Genomic DNA, 22,266 nt, shown 5'->3' with positions numbered 1-22,266 from the left:
TCTTCCACCGACACACTTAAAAAAAAAAAAAAAAAAAGGGACCTTTAACAGGAATGCATACTTTCAGATTACTTGGAGGTCTGAAGACTGTAAATTCAGTGTGATTTCATGCTTTGATGTGACAGCTAGTTTTGGTATTACGGATGGCTTTATTTAACGTTCTCGCACATGGCTCTCGACTTTCAGAGGAAGGCGTTTTTCTTCAACGAGAGTGCAGTAGAACAAAGCATTGCTGCATCAGGACTGAGATAATGACGTGTGCGTCAGGAGATTCAAGAGTTAGGATCCAGAACCTTCGAAATAATCTTTGCACAAGCTCGATAACTTGATATGTTTTTGTTGGGCTGTTTCAGTCCTGATGGTTTTGTCCATCAGTTACAAGCTCAAAATCAAAGCGCAATCAAGCTCATTTGCCTCAGGAGAAGAAACTAAATCGGGGAATTAAAAGGATAAACGCAGCCGTCTTCATTTCACTTTATGGATCTTGACTGGTTTTAGTTTAGAGGTGACAATCATGGGACAGATTCTTGGGACACAGCTATAGAGAAGAAAAAAGAAAAGAAAAACAAACAAAAAAAATCCAAAAAAAAACACTCCAGCTAATCCAAACCCTTTATTGAACATCTTGTAAGCATTTACTTCCATTCATCACCATTCTGTTGAGCAACACCATCATGGTCATCAGCGGAGACGATTGCCAAGTAAACACTGAGCTATTTCAAGGAGCTCTGTTATTTTATTTGATTCCACTGTTGCTCATAGTTTGGGCTTTGCACACTCCCTTGCCGGCAACTTCAAAGGCGGCGCCCTTGTAGGTTGCAACACACTGAGCGTCCGTGCGCAGGTCGGGCTGGACCTGCTCCCACACTTTCTTTTTGGGGTTCAGCTCCTTGTCTGGTTCACCTGCGGTCAAAAGAGAAAAAAAAACAAACAAACAAACAAAAAAAGTTAAATGCATCAGAATCTCCACGTTTCTTTTCCCTCTGCTCATCTGTCACATTCAGTATTTCAGGTTTGTGCATCCCACAATTAATGTTGTTTTAAAATACTTTTTGTGACATTTTCTTGCATTTCCTACCAGAAAAGTTTTAATATACTCAAGCAGTCAGTCAGAGAAGATATAAAATGACAAGCTGCACACTCGCTGAATTTTCACAGTTGACAAAAAAACAGAAAGTATGTGTGTAAGAAGCGAAAGCCGGAACAAAATGTGAGCAAATGGCCAACGACTACATTCATGATTCATCGGGCCAATCATAATTTAATGTCCTAAAGCAGAAATGTGAGTGGTTTGACTTTCTGTCATGTACCATTAGAGCGCCAGCTATTAAAAACAGCTGTTTGTTCTTAGCCATAATTTGAAACATCAAAACAGAATTTCTCAGAATCTAGGAAAACAATTAGGTGGGGTTCTCATTTCATGACAGTTTGGGTTTTGATGTTGCTCAACATCGTGGCTTGCACTAGCTGGTTTTATCTGGTGTTGACTTTTCCTGATAAGCAAAGCCATCTCAGGGTGTGAGGACACAAATGGGTTTCATCTCTCAAAGCTGCGATTTCTGCTGATTTACAACTGAAGACTGGCAACAATCAGAAGTGTGAAAGAGATAATCAACTCGAGTCAGGGAATATGTAAGCAGTGGGCGTGTCCTCACACCAGTAGTGGATCAGTTCAGTAATTGAATTTGTGTTATTTATCCATGGTATGGAAAAAATTACGACAACCGGGAAGATGACAAAACTTGTGTCATCTAGCCCTCGTTAAGTGCCTCAGTTTTAAAATATTATAAAAAAAGGAACATCACACAATGTGAAAAACCACCTCAGAATGTGCACAACCCCCCCATACTCCGCACTGTCTGTATCCTTAAAGGAAATACTTCAAGAATCAAGGAGTTTGAGTGTCTCGGACTTGTGTACAGAGTGATGAAATCTCTGCTAATGGGCTGTGGGTGCTTATAGGATCCCTTTCACTGCTTTTACATCAACACCCAACATGGTCATCGCTCTCAAAAAGAACTCTAGATTAGCTTTGCACCCTTGTAAACACACATAAATACAAATAGTTTGTAATTGGCTCAAAACGAAGGGGAGCTCTCTTTCCTCCAGAGAAAGACAGGATTTGGCTGAAGGTTTTCTGATTGGGCGAAGTTCTGGAGGTTTGCCGAGGGGGGCGGATAAAGTGGGTGACTGACTCGTGAAAGCGTACTGCTGTAGCTGCCAAGCTAGGAAGCCACGACAACACATTAACAGGCGCCAACTTTGAGAAACACTCTACGTTTTCAAGCATGACGACACATGAGATCCAGCCATACTTGTTTGAGCCGGAACCGGACCCCTGAATGTTAAAGTGAGCATCATGACAAACCAGCACGACATAGATTACAGCTGGACATCTCTGATTGGTAAAATATGCTCAGTACCTGCGTGTGTGAGTAACTCTGTGTTTCTGAGCAGCTGTAGAAGCAACAAATTAATATGTTCAGGTGTCTCATGAATACATTTATTGACATAAAGAGCCATCAGCTCTTTTAGCTCAGTGTTTGTACTAAAATCCATTCATGCGTCCACTGCCAACACAGCATCTGAAACAAACTTCCCTTGTTACTTGAGGCTCAGATTCGTGACCTTTTAGTAGTGGAACAGATTCGACTTTCAGCTTCAGTTTCCCCACAAAGCCAAAATCTTACTAATTCTTGTTTATAAAACTGTCGTTTGTGATTTGTAGCGAATAAATCCAAGCCTTTTCCCAACTGAGTTCCCGGTAATCTTAGAGCCACTGATTCAAGTATGCTGGCCTTTTTGGGGAAGCTGAAAAGGGTCGCCAATGGTTGCCAAGTCAGGGGAGTGTCTGGTTCCATTCACTGCCAAAGACGGGCGCGGAAATCAGGTTCATAAGCACGCGTATATTTTCTTGATTGTTGAGATTTACAGAAGAGATGGTGACATGTCGTCACAATATCACAAGTCTGGAAAAAATGAAAAGGACGTGCAAGTTTCGGACTCTGTGAAGAAACTCGGTTTTAGTCATGAATTTTTTTTTATGGTCTGGTTTATTTGTTAATCGATAGGAAATTAGCTCCACATATTTGCCCCCCCCCCCTCCCCCTCCCCCTCCCCCTCCTTTTCTCCAAAATCATTTACATTAGTTGAACTAAACATGACAATTAGGACACTTATTTTCCCAAGAAATTACAAAAAGATTAGGTTACGTTCCAAGCAATGAGCGCTGATTAGCCGCTAAAAATCAGCAGTCACGGGCCATTTAGCCATGGCCAAACAAAACCGACGTGTCCTTCAATGTGAGCTTTGAGACTGGCGTGAAAACCGACACGTGAACGTTCAAACTGCTGTGTTGTTGCTGGCTGCAAAAAGGTTCAATGTCACACCTCACTTCTTTAAGACAGAGGCATTTTGCAGACACGGTAAAGAGAAATCTTTTTAGGCCCAAGTTAGTCACGACAATTACAGAAAGCCACATGGTGGTGGTTAAAGATTCATAGTGCTAGAAATCCTTGGGACACACATTCCTAATCCCATCGATTGGGATAAGTAAACAATAGTGATGAGGTTATTTGGTACCTGGGAAGCCCTGGAAAGTAACTCTGTCCCCTGGTGACGCTCCACTTGGAGGATCAAGGATTTCAACCTTGTCTGGCGAGCTTGCACACATGACCATAGCCTGCGACACCACTCCTCTCATCTTGGCCGGCTTAAGGTTACACATCAATACTGCCATGCGGCTCTGCATCTATATGGAGGGATAAAAGATTCAAGTCATTTTAAATAGCCTGTATATCATTTTAAACAGAGAAAAGAAAAAAAGAGAGTCCATCACATTCTAACAGACGCAACAATGCCAAATCCAATCAACTAATCAAAAGATACCGTGTCCCAGGGTTTACATGCTTTAATTTCTGTTTGCCTTATTTCAAAAACCAAAAAAGGAGCACACAAGAAAACATTTGACTTGTGGGTCCATAAGCCTCTGTGATTTACCATCATTTAAAAATATAACATTCCAGAGTTGATGTATGCCAGATCTAACAGAATAATCACATCTTTCTTCATATCTTTTGAGAAACTGCTCAGAAAAAGAAAGAAAGGAAAAAATATATAAATAAATACATCACTCATCGCTTTCGCAAGGTTTTGGTGGCACCTTTCATTTTTCATCTGTGGAAAGTTTTGGCAAGCTGAAGGAACAACATTTACAAAAATAGACAGTTCAATTTGAGCAATATTTCATTTGTACTGTGGAAACTTGTCCTAACAGTTATTCTATGATTATCCGGTCCAAGGCTTGTTTTTCAGAACTGTGCACATTATCCACACTTAGCAGTACAGACAGAAAACCAATTGTGTAACACCTCATATTTCCCTCCTGCTTGACAGACGGATAGATAATAAGCAATATCTATAGCAGTTAACCAGAAAGTCAAGACAGGTTTTTGATTGTGGCTTTATTGACTCTGTAACTGACACAAACACACAAAAGACAGCAGTGCTCTGGCCAGTCAAAGTGGAATCATAAAGCACTTCATGAGTCTGCAACTTATTGTTACTGCTTTAATACAGAAATCCATTTCATAGGTTTAGAAAATGACATTATTTCTTAGGTTCCACGCTCTGAGTGAGGTCCCAAATGTACCGTTAACACCCTTAGCATATCCCTCCATAAGCGACTGTCCATCTTTAAGCTGCTGGCTGCAGACGACCATTATTACCTCGTCTGCAGCCAATTCTCAGAACTTTAAAAAGTTTCTAAGTTAAAGATAACACGAGCCAAGTATGCCATTGTTGGCTGAAAGAGTGAACAATTCTCTGTGAAAATCCCATTCGATTTTTACCACTTTTAGTTTTAAGGGCAATTTCCCTTCATTAAAACAAATGGGATTAAAAGTAGCATTGCTATGGCCGTAACTATCATGTTAGATTTGTTTCTCTCTCACTCTTTGTGCTCACTTGAACTCTCCACAGAATACAAATAAATCCTTACTCGTGGACATCACTTTTTATTAGACAATGGAATGAGACTGAAAGTGACCGAAACGCAACAAAAAACAGGACCTCATGTCAACCAGCAGTGATGAGAAGGTTTCCCAGCTGCTGGCTTCATTTCAGCAACATCGGACAAAATCTTTAAGTAGCAATGTTAAAGGCAACAACTGCAGTGGGGTTTCTGCCATCTACAGCCAGCTTTACGTTTCCCGTTGCCTAAAATAATTATTCGTGTGAATGGAAAAAACATTTAATCTTTAGGTGAGTTCTCTCAGCCAGAGTTTGGAAAGATTTTGCAAGACACAGCGTAATGCAAGTGTAATGCACAAAGGCCCTCTGGTGAAGAAACGTAATGAGACACTCAATACTGACAAGCGTAAAAGTTAATGATGCTTTATATTTAGATATCATGAAATGCCGTCCCCCCCATGATACTATGAACACAGTTAATCGATGGAGATCCTGTCCATTATAAACACAAAGTTGCTGAGCAGAACCATCATGAAACCTTTAATACAAGCCACTGTCTTTGCTTATGAAGACAGCTTTCAGATACTGTATGTGTATGTGTGTGTGTGTGTGCAAACCAATATAAAAATCTTCCTTTTATGGAATTCTACATCTGCTTCACTCGCAGGAAAACGCTGCTGGAGAAGCTTAACTCTAGTCTTTCATTTATTCAGTTGACACAGTTCCCCTGAACCTCTACTGTCAGTATTTAAGACTCTGTACCTGGTCCAGAGGTATGTGCTTGACTAGCCCGCTGACCACAGTTCTGGGAGCAGCCTCTCCCACGTCAACCTGCTCCACGTAGAGACTGTCCGCATCCGGATGCTTCTCAGCTGTGATTATGCGACCGACACGCAAGTCCAGGCGAGACACGTCCACCTTGACTTCCTCTTGGCCGGGTGCTGCCTGTTTCTTTTCCACTTTCTCCCCTCCTGCAGTAAAAACAGAACAATGAATAAAACAAATTGTAGAGTATTACCGTAGAAGGTGAGACTTGTCTACATGGCAACTGTAACTGCTTGACAGAGAGCAGTCAGATGAGTCTGGGGGAAATCAGTGTGGTGAAAAAGTACGACCTGGCTATAACTTATATGTGATGATCTGACAACACTGAAAATCCTGTAATCTGAACGATGCCTTAGGGTACTAACCCATTAAAATGGTGTTACAAACTGCTAATTAACTTTCAATCAGTTGGTGCCAAGTTTCATTACCTAAGAGTGCATGTGGGTGAAATTAGAGTATATTATAGAGACAGAGATTATTTAGGCTCCACGGCAGCTTGTTGAAGTTTAGCAGAGCCAGAGCAATGCAGTGCTTTGCATAGGGTTTTATTTTATTTTTTTATTTATTTGGAGACACAGTAAAACTTTGCCTGCCACAAACGGCGCACTCATACAGGAATGCTCCCCAAACAGACCCACCTGCACCATATTGGTCTCGTTTTATGCCAAGCTGCACACGAACAGCCTCCTCTGAGCTCTCAGCTTACCCTGCTGTCTCTTTACAGCACACTGCACAAATTCTACTTAAAAAACGTAAACACTAAAACACTGATCAAGCACCACTGCTTTGAAAAGCTCCGACTGTGGACTCGGAACATCAGGGTACTCTTCATGTGCACTTTTTTTTTTTATCTCAAAAACCTGTATTGCGCAGTTTCGGGGCTCATTGTTTACAACTGGAACATGTTTTGTAATTTGGAGAGAGAGTACAGAAAAAAATGGATACATGTACAGATTTGAAACAAACAAACGAAAAAAATATATCTCTACAGGCAGAATTTACGCTTTGAGATGGGTTTTTATCTGAGTGGATAAATAACAAGACCCGTACTCCGCACCTTTTTTCTCTTGCTTCTTCTTTTTGCCCTCGTCTTTTGGAGGGGGGCTCTGGACTGCTGCAGGGGCAACAGCAGACGGTGCCGGACCGGAGGGTTTGGCAGGGGTGGGCTTTGAACAAAGCTCAACACCAGTGTCACCTGATGGCATGGCAACGTCCTGCACTACAGGAAGAACAAATGATGAATACAACAGCTTTCAAGAAACAATACAAAAAACACACACTCGTGGAATCCCAAATTCATTGTGAATGAAAGGACAGACAAGAGCATAGCAACATCGCTGCAGAACAGACACAACTGACACTGCGAATGAAGAAGATACACAACGTCCTTATTGTTCCTCTTCACGCACATAGGTGCAGGCATCAACATAATACAACAAAATGATACAGGGGGAGCTTTATTTACACACTCAGTGGGAGGACTGTTCCCGTGATGCAAACAGTGTGGATGGGAAAATGACAGTGTCCAAGTTGATGGAAAGGAGAAAAATGGGACCATAAAGCAGGGAACAATGTCCTACAATAAGCCTGCAGAGAAAAATAACCCCTCATTTAAAGGCGCCTGATGTTTGAATTCCCACAAAATCTTGTGCCTGTGTCTGACAAACATAGGTCTGTAGGCACACCGCTGTCTCCATAATGCTTTTAATTAACTTAATTCTATGTTGAGACCTGAGAGCAGGACCTTTCCGGTTTACCTTGAAATTGCAGGCAATAACTTCTAAGACTTTAACATTCCCATTAAGTTTCCTCTTAAGTTACCCCCCGCCCCGTTTTTTTTAACGTTAACCTTTTTCTTAGACAATATCACATATGATACAAGCGGTGACTGAAATAGGCAATGCCCCGACAAAATGGCTGGATGGCTACACAAATTAAGAGTTGCTCCAGAGGTCTTGGGCATTTTGCTGATTGTCTGTCGAATGTGTATGTTGCATTTACTCTTAAATAAATAAATGAACAAACACATGAAGGAGTCACTTATAAGCTGAGTCTAGATTACAAAGGTACAGGCAACAAAGACAGAAAAGTACAAAGTTAGCCAGTGTTAATAATGCAATCGTACCGTTCGGTTATGCACATCGTTTCAGTGCTTAAAGTTTCATTCGTGTTGTTTGATCCATTCTCTATGATCCACTTTGCTTTGTTGTCCGTAAATCCCCACCAGCTATCATTGCATATGTTTTGCCTGTAAATGCCCCTCGATAAAAGCCCTGTCCACCGAGGCACTGAAGGACTTTACATGCGAAACTGTTAGGTGAAGCCTCGAGTTTGCACTTGAAGTGCAAGTCAATAACTTTGATTCATGCTTTAAATAAGTAGCAGAAAAACTTGAGGCTCCAGTGAGGAGGAAATACAGAAACTTTGTAAAATTACACCAAATCAATCCAAGTGGATAATACAGCTCTTTTTTTTCTGTGGATTGTTATGCTTAACAAAACAACACGATTTGATGGATCCAATACTGGGTATAACAGAAACCCGACAGTCGCCTTCAGTTGTCACTATTTTTCTTTTCTTTTTTTTTGTTTTTGTCTCCAGTGTATTGGAACACATTCCTACAGCATTCTAATTTTAGTAAGGTCTCTTTCTCTCGTTTCTTCCAGACCCAGACCCCCCCCCCCCCCATGTAAATCCTTTCTGGAAAACATTAAATGATTTGAGCCCTTTAATACCAAGCTTTGTCAGTGGCACAATAGTTGATACACATGTTGTCCCCATCAGCCGAATGGGAACTCTTAAAGCAGTGGGGATGCTTGAAATAAAAACAAATAAAGGGCTAGTTGTAATGGGCTTTCGGGCGAGAATGCGCACGATGATATCATTGATAGGACAAACCATACAAAAGCTGTAATGAGCAACAACTGACATCAAATGCTCTCAAGTAAGGCTCACACAAACATTTCTGCAATTAAATACAGAGAACAACAAGATCTTTGGTAATCTGCGGGAAGTCTTGCCGGTAGAAATACATACCACCTCTCCTCTTTTCTTTCTCCAGCAATTGATTCTTCAGCTGCTCGATGTCGTTCTTTAATTTGGCGTTCTCCATCATCAGTTTCTTCTCCTCTCTGACACTGGCCTGAGAAACTGCAAAAAGGCGAATTTATGTTACTAATCAGCACGGAAATACACCTTTCCTCCCCACAGGAAGCGCTTCAAGCATAGCTGAAGCATGCCGAGGTTGGACCAAACTAAACTTTAAAATCGGAAAATAAGTCAAATTTTTGACCGAACAGAAATGATCAAAATCACTGGAAATTGCTCCATGTGTCACCTGATTTTTGACAATAGAGTGAAAAATAACCAACATTTGTGATTTCTTTATATCCGTTTGTGATCAAGCATTCAGACGTTTTCCCCTGTAAATGTCTCTTACGTACAGATGTAAATGTCTGTCATGTACACGATATCAAATACGTCCGTTTCCTTGAATGCGTCTTACTTGCTTTTTCCTTCAGTAGCTGGACTTGTTGTTTGAGGTACTCGATGATCTGGTCAGCCTCAGCCGCTCGCTGCTCAAGCCTTAACAAAGGATTGTGACTCGACATCTTGACCAATGAGCGAGCTAAAAACCTAACAGAAAACAGAAAACGTTGCATCCGTTAGATCTGCTGCCGCTGTTTGGGAATGTTATGTGCAACGGTAATGTTGCTGATTAAATTTGTTGTTAATTACTAGCATACAGTGATGTCACCCAATTCCTTGCTTTAAATGAACTTAAGAAACAGTGACGGTGTTAAAACAGATGGTCTTCCAGAGTAACGAGCTCAACGTTTACAAAGATATATTTGAGTTACAAGGTTTGCATTCCAGTACAATGCCACCACAAACTACAGCCTCCAAAAGTGACCACAGAGTTCAGTCAACTGGCCTCACATAGTCTCAACAAAAACAGAACACTATAATTTCCACAGCAGTGGCATGTGTTACAGGTTTACTGTGTACGGCTAAAGGGCATCGTGTACATCAGACTGATTTTTGTGGAACGCATCTTCATAGAAAACAGGATTTCACCATCTTAAGCATCGAATATCGGAATAGACACAAATAACGTGGAGACTTTCTGATTGCAATACGTCTATGATCATGTTTAGAATATGTTTTTCATTTCATCGCTAATACTTTGGCTGATCATCCAAAATAGACCACTGTCCACAAGAAAGTAAACATACAGAGTGAGAGGAACACTGGTAGACTTTCAGAAAAATGACAAGAATCCATCCCTCAAATCATGATTCAAGGCAAATTCGAAGGATTCTGTAACAGTGATTAAAGACCTCAGAGAGTCTGCAATTCTACGAGTCTTTCACAGTTGTGAAGTGAATAGTTTGTCCTCAGCTGGAGGGTAAGGCTCCTAAATAATGCTGCATTGAAAAGAGGGATTTTAAGGCTGAGACACAGAGGAAAAACAACTTCTTACGCACAATATTAGGGAGGCGCTGGAATACAACAGCTGGCTGAAGATGAAAAAACGCTGAGGAACGAGGAAATTAGAAACACAAAAGAGCTGGAGTTGATAAAAATCAAGGATCAAAGCATTGTTTGTTGAATATTTGAATTGATTTAAACAGCCCCAGTGGTGGAGTGATAACAAGACCTGCTCACAAAAAAAACTGGAAAAAAAGAAAATGGATCAGAACTTCCAAGGCAATAATAAAGACTGCGCAAGTGTAGTTTAGATGGAAACATTCAAAAGTGTTGACAGTGTTAGAAGTGGCCGGCCTTTCAACAACCTTCATAATTTACCGTCCTCACTGTGTGAAAGCAACGCCTTCTTTAATTCATTCTGCTTTACAACTTCATAAACTCAGTATGCTACTACATGGTTCAGCAGAAGTTTGTCTAGCTATTTGCTATTGAAAGTAGAGAATAGAAATCTATGTAGACACTCATTCTGAAATATGAATACCAAAGATAAACAATGTATAGCAATTCTAAAGCCACGCATTTGGCCTGAATCAAACATGCAAATATGTTGCATTTAGCTGCCAGCTTTCTCGCCTTCTTCCCTGCATTTCCTCTTATGTTTAATTTGCACAGCAGGTTCATACGGTAAGAGAAAACTTACAGTCAGCCAAGTAGAAAAAAAAAAAAAAAAAAAGCGAGTATAGTGTGCCAGCACCACCCGAAGGGCATTAGAAGGCCTTACAAGTTTTAATTTAGCAGAAAGTATGAGATGTCTGGCCTTAGGCAGCAGATGTAGTCACATCTATCTGCTTCCTCTTACTTGATTCTTATTGTGATCAAACAAAAGCGAGCTTGGCAGCTCTGTAATAACAGTCTTTTTATTTACTTGTAAACACCAAACGTTTCAAAGTAGCATGCAGGCAGACTGTACTGGCTCACAGGCTGATGAAATTAGTTACCAAATTATGTACGGCCAATAAAACAGATGACCAGAGACCACAACATATTCAGACATACTCAGTGGAGTCGTATACTGTCATCACTGCCAAAAAAACAAATGTGTTTTTTTTTTTTGGCCCTCCAAACCAACGGGTAGTTTATACACAACAACATAAACATAAAATGTATCACATTTGGTTAAATTATATTTTCAATAAGCATATTTTGTCAACACTCAAAAGTACAACATCTGCAAGAAATTCAAAATGATCTTAGTGTGAAAATGCCTGATGATGCATTTGAAAATGATTCCATATATATTTATTCATTGCTTTTGAATAAAATGCTGACTGAAATGTTCCAATTTGATTGCACGGCCGCTGCAAAAATGCAGAGTTGAGCTGTAATTACAAAGTTTAGTTTGGGTGAAAAGAAAGATCAGTTCAACTTCGTACAGCCATTTGGTTAAACAAGAACTTTAATTAGCCTTTCAGAAGTGATGTTATTTGTCTGAACAACCCATATATATTGAGGGCTCAGAGTAATAACACATCACTTATTTGTTATCTGGGGCTGTGCTCGAAGGACTTGCTATTTTGTTTTGTATTCCTCTTGATATATATATAGATATATATTTTACACTTTAGTCGGAATAACATACACAACTTAGCAAGTCATCAATTGATCATCGAGAATCCATTAAATACGAAATACAAGTCGAATTATTAACCAAGGTAAATAATTGTTGGCACCTAATCTCAGATAACAACAGAGACTATTATCCAAAGATCAACTCATGGCCACTCCACACTAATCAAATTTACTTAGGCAGTGTTATTCCCCGTCATAAAATCAACTGTGTAGCCTGGATATTGTGTATATAGCATTGTTAACGTTGCGTTAGTTAAATCAGAAAGCAATCAAGTCACTTTCCTCATTGGAAGGAGAAAATATTTTATTCAATGCTACCTCTTGTGAAGCTAGCACAAGTTAGCTGCACGCTACTCTTATTAGTGGTGCCATTAACAGCCAGCTGTACAAAAATGTCTACAATAAGCATTGAGTAATGACATAAAAGCTTTCAAAACTTACATGGACTATGGTAACCCCAACACGTTTCAGGGAGAGCAGAGGGTGACAGGTGCTGCGCCAGTCTCTTTTACTTTCGAGCAGCTGGATAACAGGCAGCTAGCAGCTAGCTCCTTCAGGCCCCAGCCGGTAAATCTTTGCAGTATCCGGAGAGGAAGTAGTCCCACAGTTTTGCCTTTACCTTGACCAGCCATATGTTCTTCAAATCTAATGTCTCCGAGGCTTGAGGAGGTGACAGCAATTGCCTGTTTATAAATTATGGATTTAGAAAATTACTCGCGCAAAAGGAGGACACCAAACCAAAAAAAAAAAAAAAAAACTTAATTGAGGATACTTTAGAATACTGATTAAAGTCAAACAATATTTTTTTTGGGTCTTCGAAATGGTTTTCACCGCTTCGTCGCACAAAAATATCGTCAGTGGTCACGTTCACTCAGCTGTGCCCGCTTCCAGCGCAGAGACAGGAAATAATTAATCTAAAATATAAAAGTATTTCCACAACAATCGACATGAGCATAATGCCTATTCATTAAGCGCGAGAAACTCAGCTTTCAAGGTAATGCACGTTACATTTGTGGCTTATGTCGGCCGACGATGCAGCTGTGTTTAATTTGGCCACAAACACACAGCTGATTTGCATGCTGCATGACACATTGCTATCGAAATGTCTCATTTGGCGTAAATATGATTTTATGACAAGTCAAGTGGTAGCGCGTTTGCTCTAATCATGGTCTTTACCTCAGTTAAGTTTTAAGATCTTTACATAAATGACACGAAAGAGAAATTGTGTATTTATCTACTATATAATGCTGATGGTCAGATGTTCCTTTCCTTTATAGTTTTCACATTTAATTTGATCGATACATTACAGATCCTCATTGTCTGAGCCAAGGGTACAATGAGGCCATTAAAAGATGCCCAGTTGGGAGCCTTTACCTTCTTTGCCTCAGCTCTCCCGCATGATGTCTGTGGTAGCAATGGCCTCCCTCTGACCCCAAACTCCATCAAAATCTTGGGACGTTTCCAGATCCTTAAGACCATCACTCACCCCAGACTCTGCCAATATGTGGACATTTCCAGAGGAAAGCATGGTACGACAGTCTGTATTGTTATACACAGCATTGTTTTCCCCCTCTACAATTAAATTCAGCACAGTGGAAAGCAAAACAAAGAAACCAAAAATGAATAAATATATAGATAAACCATTAATTTTTATTCATCTTGATAGATTTAGATTAGCGTGATATGTATAATAGTCAATATATGCTTACGCAACATAAATCACTGATTTATGTTGAGACTCATTCCACCTACAGTTGCTTATTTCTATTTTTTTCTTTTTCCTGTTCTATAGAACGTCTGATTGTTGTTGCTGAACACTATGCAAGCAGTTTAAGTGGTTTCAAACAAGGACAAATCGTAAGGTAGAACTATCATGAGCACTCTACATGAACCATATTGCAGTAATCTTGATATACTGTACTGTCTAGCCCATTGCTGTTTATTTTCACCGGTGAGTTGATATATTTAAGCATACAAGTATTACTAAATGATCTCACTAATAGTTTGGTTTTGGAAGTGTAAATGAGTCCATCTGCTTTTTTTTTTTTGGTCTGACACAGTCACCAGTTCAACCACTAAAAGCTTTGTGTTTGTGTTAGCCCAGAGAAGGTGCTTCAAATAGCCTACGAGGTCCTTGAAGGTCTGGAGTTTATGAACAAACATGGTTTGGTGCACAGAGCCCTCAGCGCAAACAACGTGCTCATGGACTGCAAGGTACTCTTTGTCTCCGATTGAACTGTTTAAGCATCTTTTGAATCCCAGCCCTGTTAAAACTAGCACACAGACAACATACGGCACCATTGAGAAATTAGGAAATTTTAGGGAATTGCTTTCATTTTTGTTCCTTTTGAATTTGATACCAGCATCATGTTTGAAAAAAAAGTTGGAAACCTAGCAACAAATTGGTGATTTTTAAATCAAAATGCGTAATTTGGCGATGAGTGAATAACATGATTGTGCATAAAAGGAGTATCCTAGACTATGTGACATAGTATGATTAGAAGATTCAGACAACCTGGAAATGTGCGTGCATAAGGGCTAAAGAGTTATAATGAATGGCCTTAATCTTCAGCCCCCCCAGGCACAATTATGTATTAAAAATCACTCCTTGGGTAAAGGAAGATGTCTGAAAACCAGTCACTGTTAGTCACAGCATTTATGAAAGCAAGTTGAAATTCTGATTACAAATATATTACTTGTCATACACACAGCTGTCTCTAGATAAAGCGAAAACTAACCATCTGGCTAGTTGGTTAGTTACAGAATGGAAATAATAATAATAAATAATTTCTGGGGACGACTGTGGAACCTCTGGAGACAATAATGCAAAGAAGGATTTTGCATAAAATCAAGAGAATTATGGACAACCCTGAACATCCTCTCCATGAGACTGTTATCGGAAAACAGAGTCTCTTCAGTCAAAGGCTTCTTCAGTTTGGATGCAAAACGGACCGCTACAGGAAATCTTTCCTGCCCACAGCCATCAGCATCTATAATAACTCCTTGATTTAATTGAGCTACATCAACATTTAATTTACCTCTGGGATAAATAAAGTATTTTTGAATTGAATTGAATTGAATTAAATATAATAATAATAATAATAGCATGACGTTACAGAATGGAAACATTAATCCTGAAGAATATGTAGAGGACTTAGAGCAACATATGTCGCCATACAGGTGTCTTTTTCAAAGAAGGTTTTGCTTATTTCAACAAGGCAAAATTGAAGTAAATGTAGCGCATGCCACAACAGCTTGACTCTAATTAAAAGAGTGCTGAACTGGCCTGCCTCCTTTCCAGACCTACTGCCCACTGAAAAGTTTGGTGCAACAAGGAGTGGGTAAAAAACACTCACACAAAAGGAACAGCTTAACGGAGACTTATGCCCTTTTCTTACAAGTTGACAAGATTTCTTGAGGTTGACATGATTTGGTCAAAATGGCACAGAGAAATGGCGCGACAGCTCTTTTTTCAACAGTGGTTCTAACGAAGTGAAATGAGACACTCGACTCCACTCAACTCCACCCCCTCATTATACTTGTAGCACATTATGTATCCAACCAGAGAGCTCACACTAGCACACACAGCAAACCAAACTCTCACTACCGCACATCAAACTGAAATAAAAAAAAATTTAAATTGACTTTTAGTTTTATTCTCAAATGCTTACATTTCCCTTTTTTGTAGTTTGGCCACAGACAGTTGGTACTGATCCCTCTTTGAAGTCCAATCTCTTTCCGAGTTGTTGTTGTTGTTGAACTCACCCAGTTTGGTAAAACGCTGCACCACAGACAGTAATGCTGACGTAATGCTCTTCCGATCATTTCCTATCAGAAATTCCTATTCCTGTCAGAATCACTTTGAATTCCTCCATCAGATATCGGCTCCATAAACCTCCACAAACCTCCACAAACCCTGGGTCTCACTGTCAGTCCATTCCTCGAGTGTTTGTTTTATGTTATTAGAAAAGCCTGCGGAACCCTGCAAATGTGAATGGATACCTTAATAACATATGTTCAGACCTAGGTAGCTTCAAACAAAATGACAGGGTTTTTGAGTTTTCCCATTTTTTTTCATTTGCTTATTTATGTTCAGAATATGTCTTCTGATATCAATAAGAATGGGGAAGCGTGTCCTTTTTTAAACTACAGCAGTTCATCTCGTTCAGTGTGTCATCCCCCCCCCCCACACACACACACACATTTCCAACATTTGATATGACAAATGTTGGTCTTGATTTACTTGGATATCAAATCTCAGCAATCAGCTTTAGCACAGCATCCTAACTTTTTGAGATTGGTGCTGTAAATAAGAACTTGTCGAACTGTAAAACTGTCACTCAAAGATAAATGTTTTTGTTTTTGTAGGGAAATGTCAAGCTGGCAAAGTTTGGCCTTTATCACATGACTGATCATGGGGCAGATGTCGATTTTCCCATTGGGTACGTCTTTTTCTCACTAAGCATCACAGTTAGATGTCTTCCAGGGGTTAAAGGGTTTACTTTTTTATTTTGCTTTTGTCCCCCCCCCCAGTTAGAAACACACACAAATCTAAAAGGTAATATACCAAAACATAGATAAATATTGCAGATTGATGATTCCTTTTCTACAGAGACAGAGTTTTGGGGGCATTGGATAGCTTCCTGGTTTAGAGCTGTAACAAATCATTGCACTTTTATCCCCATCCAAAGGCCTTTGTGTTCTGTACAGTGTGTCCGGTTAATATCCTTTTGCAGACCGAGTGAAGGAATGACGCAGCATACTCATAACATTCAATAAAACATCTGGCAGGGAAATGCAGTCAAACAGATCTGCAGACCTTATGAAGAAATGGCTGTTTGGATGTTTGTATAATCACTTTGCATAGAGTAGCTGTCATTTGAAGAATATTGTGCAGTAATTATGTCACATTAGACATAAGTGAAAGGGGAAAAAAAAACCAAGATTTATTTACGTAAACAACAACTATTATGCACTAAGCTGTTAAATCAGCTCAGATTAATTAACTGGCAAATCCAGGACAGCATTAAGAGCCGTTGTTTACTGGCTGACAAAGTGATGTGCTTATCTGCTTTGTCATTTTGACCCCAGCTACCCATCATACCTCTCTCCAGAGGTGATCGCCCAGGGCTCCTTCCACCCCAGTGATCCATCACATGATGAAGCTCCACTGCCCTCAGGACCCAAGACCGATGTCTGGTCTCTTGGAGTTTTGCTCTTTGAATTGTGTGCTGTAAGAATCCTTGATAAACCTCTTCATACAAGAGAGGCAGTGTTCTTCCAAGACCTTTCCTTTTTTTTTTTTTTTTTTCAAAGCTTTTGGTATTTAACCTAAATTCATGCTGTACATAGGGCTTTCTTCTTAAAATCTAACGCTGTTAATCAATTTTAGGGCAGAAGACTCTGGCAGAAGTTTGATATAAGTGAGAAACTGAAATTCATTTTGACATTAGGTGAGTAAGAAAGATGCAAATATTCTAAGTGCTGAGCAATATGGTTTAAAGCTCAGTCGGGCTTAAGCTGTGATATTGTTTCTGTTAGGTTGCATGGATGACATTGTCACAGTCCTTGCTGAGGAACATGGATGTTTGGATACCATTAAGGTAAACCTATAAACACTGGATACATAACCTTAGTCATGAAGTCATGTTTATTTTTTGCCTTTTCTGTAAAATTAGTTGTTATCACTAAAGGTATCATTGAAGTGAGTCCAGGTCCAGGTTTCCTTTACCCCTGATTTATTTATACTTATGAAAGGGAAAGTTTCCTAAAGGCTCTGTGTTCATTCCTCTTGAGTCTTGTTCTATAGATATATAGATTGATTAGTTACGTTGATCCAAATTAATTTGATTTAATACAGTAAGCAAAACTATTCCTATTTAAAACGTCATTCATATGATAGCTAACTTTAGTTAAAGTCTGCTCTATTGTCAAATCTGCCAATGTACAAGAATTAGATACAGACAGCTGTATACAGTAGAAATAAATGTATGAAGACACCGTTCAAGATTTCTCTGTAGAGGATACGATAGAGTTCCTGATCCATCAACCTGTCTAGTCTATCCTCATCCTGAAGAATTACAGCAATCTGCTCTATTTTGATGCCACACATCTAATTGTGTAAAAACTTTATAATATATCTTGATTATTTATTCTTTTTGGACTTATCAGATGTATGAGGCACACTTCCTGAGCCGTGTTTACTTTGCGGTAGCTAATATACTTTGCATCATATTAACAGGAGCTGCCTGAGAATGTTCTTGAGTTATTGAGGAAATGCTTGACTTTTCTTCCATCTAAAAGGTAAATACAGTTTCACATGCTTTTCATATCCTGATGCAGGGCATTTACCATTTGATTTGAGTCTTAAACATTAGAGTGGATTCCATCATGCTAAGATGAAACAGAGAAATTAAGTGAGTCAAAGCTATCAACAGGCACAGTGATAAACAACTTTTATGACCTAGCCTTCAACTCTGAAGCTCACTGTGATTTTGGATCATTTGCTGTTATGACCTTATATCTTTGTCCTTTATGCATACACTAGACCAACCCCTGCAGAGCTACTGGGAGACCCTTTGTTTAATGGCATTTCCTGCCACTACACACCTTTCCAGCAGCCTGTCAGCCTGTTTTCATCTTCCTTGCGCTGCGCACATCTGGAGCTCCCAGACGACATCAGTGACCTTTGCAAAGGTCTCCTCCAAGTACACACAAATGGACACGGAAACTTTCACTTACTGGGTTCTTTCCTTTGATTAAAACTCTCAAAAATACAAAATCTTAAAGCCGCTTTGTCTTGAAATGGCTTTTACTAATTATACCTTCATCAATATTTACAACATTTGCACATACATACAACTATCTGTAGTGTCAAGTAGAACATCACTACAACTTCCAAGTTCATTAGAACTGTTTGTAATACATACTGTGTATATATATATATATATATATATGAATATATTAGAACTGAATATATGTACATGCATGCATATATTTTTTGATTCCAATGAAAATGAGCTAAACAATAACTGCATAAAGTTCTAATACCAGTTGCTTTATCATTGCAGGTCTCCTTAAATTCTTGTACGTTTGCCTTAATGTTCTATTTTCAGAAACTGCTCATTGTCTACTTTGTTCTACTCTGAAATCTGTAAAACACAACTGTGGGAAATCGCATGAAATAGGGGTAGAATTACTTTTGCTGCCGACTGTATGTTCTTTTTTGAATCAAATAGCACTTTTTCTCTTTTTTTTTTTTCTCTGCTCTTTTTAACGTATAGCCCTATAAACATTTTCTGTTCACAATGTCCAGATATTTGCTTCTATTATTTGCTTCTTTACTCAGATTTGCTGTTTTAGATCTATTTGTTTCAGGCCAGCGGAAATAAAAAATGTGACATTTATTACTAGGGACCTTTTTGATTTTATCCAAGAATGCGTTTTAGAAATTCATTCAATACCATGTAGGTTAAACAAATTGATTCTGAAAAAATTTTTTCATTCCACCTTGCTGACAAAAATTGTTCCCCTATTGTCGATATTATTCTGTTGTGTCAACCATGACTGCTAGCAAATGTTTATTCATTTTTGTTGTGTGTCTGCCATTAGATGATGATGAGGACTACCTGTCAGAGCGGGGCATAGATGAGTTGTACCATTTGTGGTGTTTAGCTGGGGGTGACCTCGAAAAGGAGCTGACCAACAAGGGAATCATCCAGTCTAAACCTCCAATCTGCACTCTGCCCAAGTATATCACACACATGCACAAACACACAAGAATACTTCCTCTGGTATTTGCACATTTTTGAGAATGTTAAAGCTATGGTAGGTAATCCTAGAGAGCTAGCAAGAGAGCTAGCAAGGTTCGAAAGTGTCCCCTCCTCTAAGCTCCACCCCCCCCTCCCCATTCCGTCAGTGCTTCATCCAAAGCCGGTAGAACCGTGTGCGCACACGGAGCAGAGAGCCGACAGAGGGGGGCGTAGGCAGAAAGCAGAGGCATCTGATTGGTTTTTTGTAGGCGCTCCAATCCGAGATCAGCGTCCCGCTGATCTTGGATTGGTCAGCTTTTTCTCAGTCCTGCAGCTGCCACAGAGGTCTGATTATTTTCGTCCCTTTTTCTAAATACATCTTGTATATTTCTCTCAGGATAGACGGACCATTTCACCCAGTATTACAAAATGTGTTTCTGAACAGGATTACCAACCATGTCTTTAAGTATTGTATTTGTGTTCCATGTTTTAGTTTTGTCTTGGAAGACGGGGAGTCATTTGGCCAGGGCAGGGATAGAAGTTTCTTGCTCGATGACACTACAGTGACACTGTCTCTGTGCCAGCTCAGAAATGTAAGACAATTTGTGTAAAGGTAGACATTTTTGCATGCATGTGCAGCGCTGCCAAGGAAAAGCGGACAAAACGAACATCTGCAACATATTCTGATTACACTGCACCCATTAAAACAAATAGTTACTCTGTATAAAACAAAAAAAGAATGCAGCGGTTCACTAACTCAGTGTGATAATGCAAAGGCGACATCAAATACTGAAATGCATACGTTCTTTTTAAAGATATGCCCAATTTAAATTTGATGCCTACAGTGTTGCAAAATCCTATTTTTGGGACACATTTACCAAAGTGTTAAAAAAAATGTGTAAGAATGCCGTTTGCTGTTAATTTGAAAGTAAATAGCTGTTCCATTTCATATGAGTTAATCTGCACAACCGTTTGGGACCTCCGTTGTTGTGTCTCTAATTTCATAAAGAACACCAGAAGTATCCAGTGGCTGACGGATCAGGACTGCAGGCAGGCAGGTTAAGCATATGCCCTCTTGTGCATGGAGCCGTGTTGTTGTATCATGAGAAAATGATCATTTGGTATTGTGTTGCTAAAATAAGCAAGGCCTTCCTCAAAAAAAAAAAAAAAAAACACAATCTGGTCAGCAGCATATATGTTGCTCTAAATCCTGTACGTATTGTTCAGCATTGGTGGAGCATTCACATATCCTATCCGTAGCATTTTCACTAATGGTCTGCATTTCTGCAAACAGGCCGTTTCTGCCATGATATGGCGTGATATCATGTGCTGATGAACGAAAATAACTGAAACTGAGTATGATTGTTCATAATGTTAGTGGCTGATGAAGCGCGCCCTACTTAAGTTATTTCACTGTATCATTATATTTCGAACAAAGTTGATACATTAGCAGGGACATGCATACATGTGTAAAGAGTATGAATATTTCTCAGTGTTGCTGCTGGTGTCAAATCTCCAAACACCAACTACAGCCTTGAAACGTGAAGAATGAGTGGTCTTTTTCTTTTTTCTTTCTTTCTTTTTTTTTTACAGAGACTGAAGGATGTAGCTGGAGAAGCGTATTACCCTCTACTGGAAGACGAGTAAGCCGTCTCCATCGTGAACTTGCCTCTCCTTGTCACTATTTTTCAATTCTCCCTGTCATTTATTTTGGGAAGAGTAACATCACATTCCATTTTCCTCTCCCTAATTCAGACAGTCTAGTTTGCCGCAGTCCAACAGCAGCAATGAGCTGTCAGCCACCGTCACGCTGCCACTCATCATCCGTGAGAGAGACACCGAGTACCAGCTCATCCGCATCATCCTCTTTGACAGGTTGCTCAAGGTCAGGGCCGCATACAGATTTGTGTGTGTCTGCCATTTAAGCCGCACACACACATTCAGAACCCACACATTAGATGAAACACCTAGGCATATATTTTTCAATCAGAAAGAGAGCCCACAAGTGTCAGAGCCTGGCGATTGCATTGGAGCCATGTATTGTAATAAATAAACTGTAAGGATATGATAATGATGATAATATAGTCTCTGTTTGATGTTTTATATTCAGTCCTATCCTTACAAGAAAAACGTAGTGTGGAAAGAGGCCAGAGTGGACATTCCCCCTCTTGTTCGTGGACTAGCTTGGGCTGCACTTCTGGGCATTGAGGTACAAATAAAAAAATTTTGTCCTGAGAAAAAAAAGTGCAACTTTGACTGTGTTCATAGGCTTACCTATTTGTCTATTTTTTGCACAGGGTGACATCCAAGCTAAGTATGAAAGCATAGATAAGGATACTCCCATACCAACTGACAGACAGGTAGACAGCTCTTTGGGAATAAACGGTTGTGTCATACTGCATCATTTAAACATTTTAATAGGATTTTGCTTCATTCGTGCGCAGATTGAGGTGGACATCCCACGCTGCCACCAGTACGACGAGCTGCTGTCATCTCCTCAGGGCCACATTAAGTTCAGACGTGTGTTAAAAGCCTGGGTGGTCTCTCACCCTGACCTGGTCTACTGGCAGGGTGAGTTGGTTGCCATCAGCTGATTTCACTGCATCTGTTTGATATGCTTCTTATGTCACTGCCACTTTTATTTATGTCTTTAAATTGC

The 22,266-nt window shown here is 39.7% G+C and overlaps 2 protein-coding genes across 3 annotated transcripts in view; one reads left to right on the top strand and one right to left on the bottom strand.

Moving 5' to 3' along the window:
* Positions 1–600: 600 nt before the first annotated feature.
* Positions 601–12,405, bottom strand: aimp1a (aminoacyl tRNA synthetase complex interacting multifunctional protein 1a). The gene is made up of 7 exons (XM_075463046.1): positions 12,298–12,405; positions 9,302–9,432; positions 8,833–8,946; positions 6,854–7,015; positions 5,734–5,942; positions 3,583–3,751; positions 601–903 (listed from the first exon to the last, which is right to left on the bottom strand). Coding segments are annotated over exons 1-7 (954 nt in total). The 5' UTR covers positions 12,300–12,405; the 3' UTR covers positions 601–736.
* Positions 12,406–12,715: 310 nt separating this feature from the next.
* tbck (TBC1 domain containing kinase) overlaps positions 12,716–22,266 on the top strand; it is a 42,903-nt gene continuing 33,352 nt past the window's right edge. For both annotated transcript variants that reach the window (XM_075463043.1, XM_075463042.1), the window contains exons 1-17: positions 12,716–12,850; positions 13,166–13,385; positions 13,649–13,718; positions 13,956–14,070; positions 16,225–16,298; positions 16,948–17,089; positions 17,249–17,309; positions 17,398–17,459; positions 18,098–18,159; positions 18,404–18,552; positions 19,468–19,606; positions 20,101–20,200; positions 21,201–21,250; positions 21,363–21,492; positions 21,718–21,816; positions 21,905–21,967; positions 22,052–22,178. In XM_075463043.1, the coding sequence (XP_075319158.1) occupies positions 13,193–13,385; positions 13,649–13,718; positions 13,956–14,070; positions 16,225–16,298; positions 16,948–17,089; positions 17,249–17,309; positions 17,398–17,459; positions 18,098–18,159; positions 18,404–18,552; positions 19,468–19,606; positions 20,101–20,200; positions 21,201–21,250; positions 21,363–21,492; positions 21,718–21,816; positions 21,905–21,967; positions 22,052–22,178 (1,636 nt within the window). In that variant the 5' untranslated portion in view covers positions 12,716–12,850; positions 13,166–13,192. The remainder of the gene's footprint in view (positions 12,851–13,165; positions 13,386–13,648; positions 13,719–13,955; positions 14,071–16,224; positions 16,299–16,947; positions 17,090–17,248; positions 17,310–17,397; positions 17,460–18,097; positions 18,160–18,403; positions 18,553–19,467; positions 19,607–20,100; positions 20,201–21,200; positions 21,251–21,362; positions 21,493–21,717; positions 21,817–21,904; positions 21,968–22,051; positions 22,179–22,266) is intronic.

This window comes from Odontesthes bonariensis, chromosome 4 (genome assembly GCF_027942865.1).
Source record: "Odontesthes bonariensis isolate fOdoBon6 chromosome 4, fOdoBon6.hap1, whole genome shotgun sequence".
NCBI classification, from domain to species: domain Eukaryota; kingdom Metazoa; phylum Chordata; class Actinopteri; order Atheriniformes; family Atherinopsidae; genus Odontesthes; species Odontesthes bonariensis.
The sequence above is the reverse complement of the archived record's forward strand: the minus strand, read 5'-3'. Positions and strand labels throughout refer to the sequence as shown.

Bases quoted from the DNA above. Each gene is read 5' to 3' on its own strand.
- aimp1a (XM_075463046.1), bottom strand. The intron at 8,947-9,301 runs GTAAGACGCATT...GCCTTTTTGCAG, and splicing joins GCTACTGAAGGAAAAAGCAA to TTTCTCAGGCCAGTGTCAGA. The intron at 5,943-6,853 runs GTGCGGAGTACG...TTTTTACTGCAG, and splicing joins GAAGAAGCAAGAGAAAAAAG to GAGGGGAGAAAGTGGAAAAG.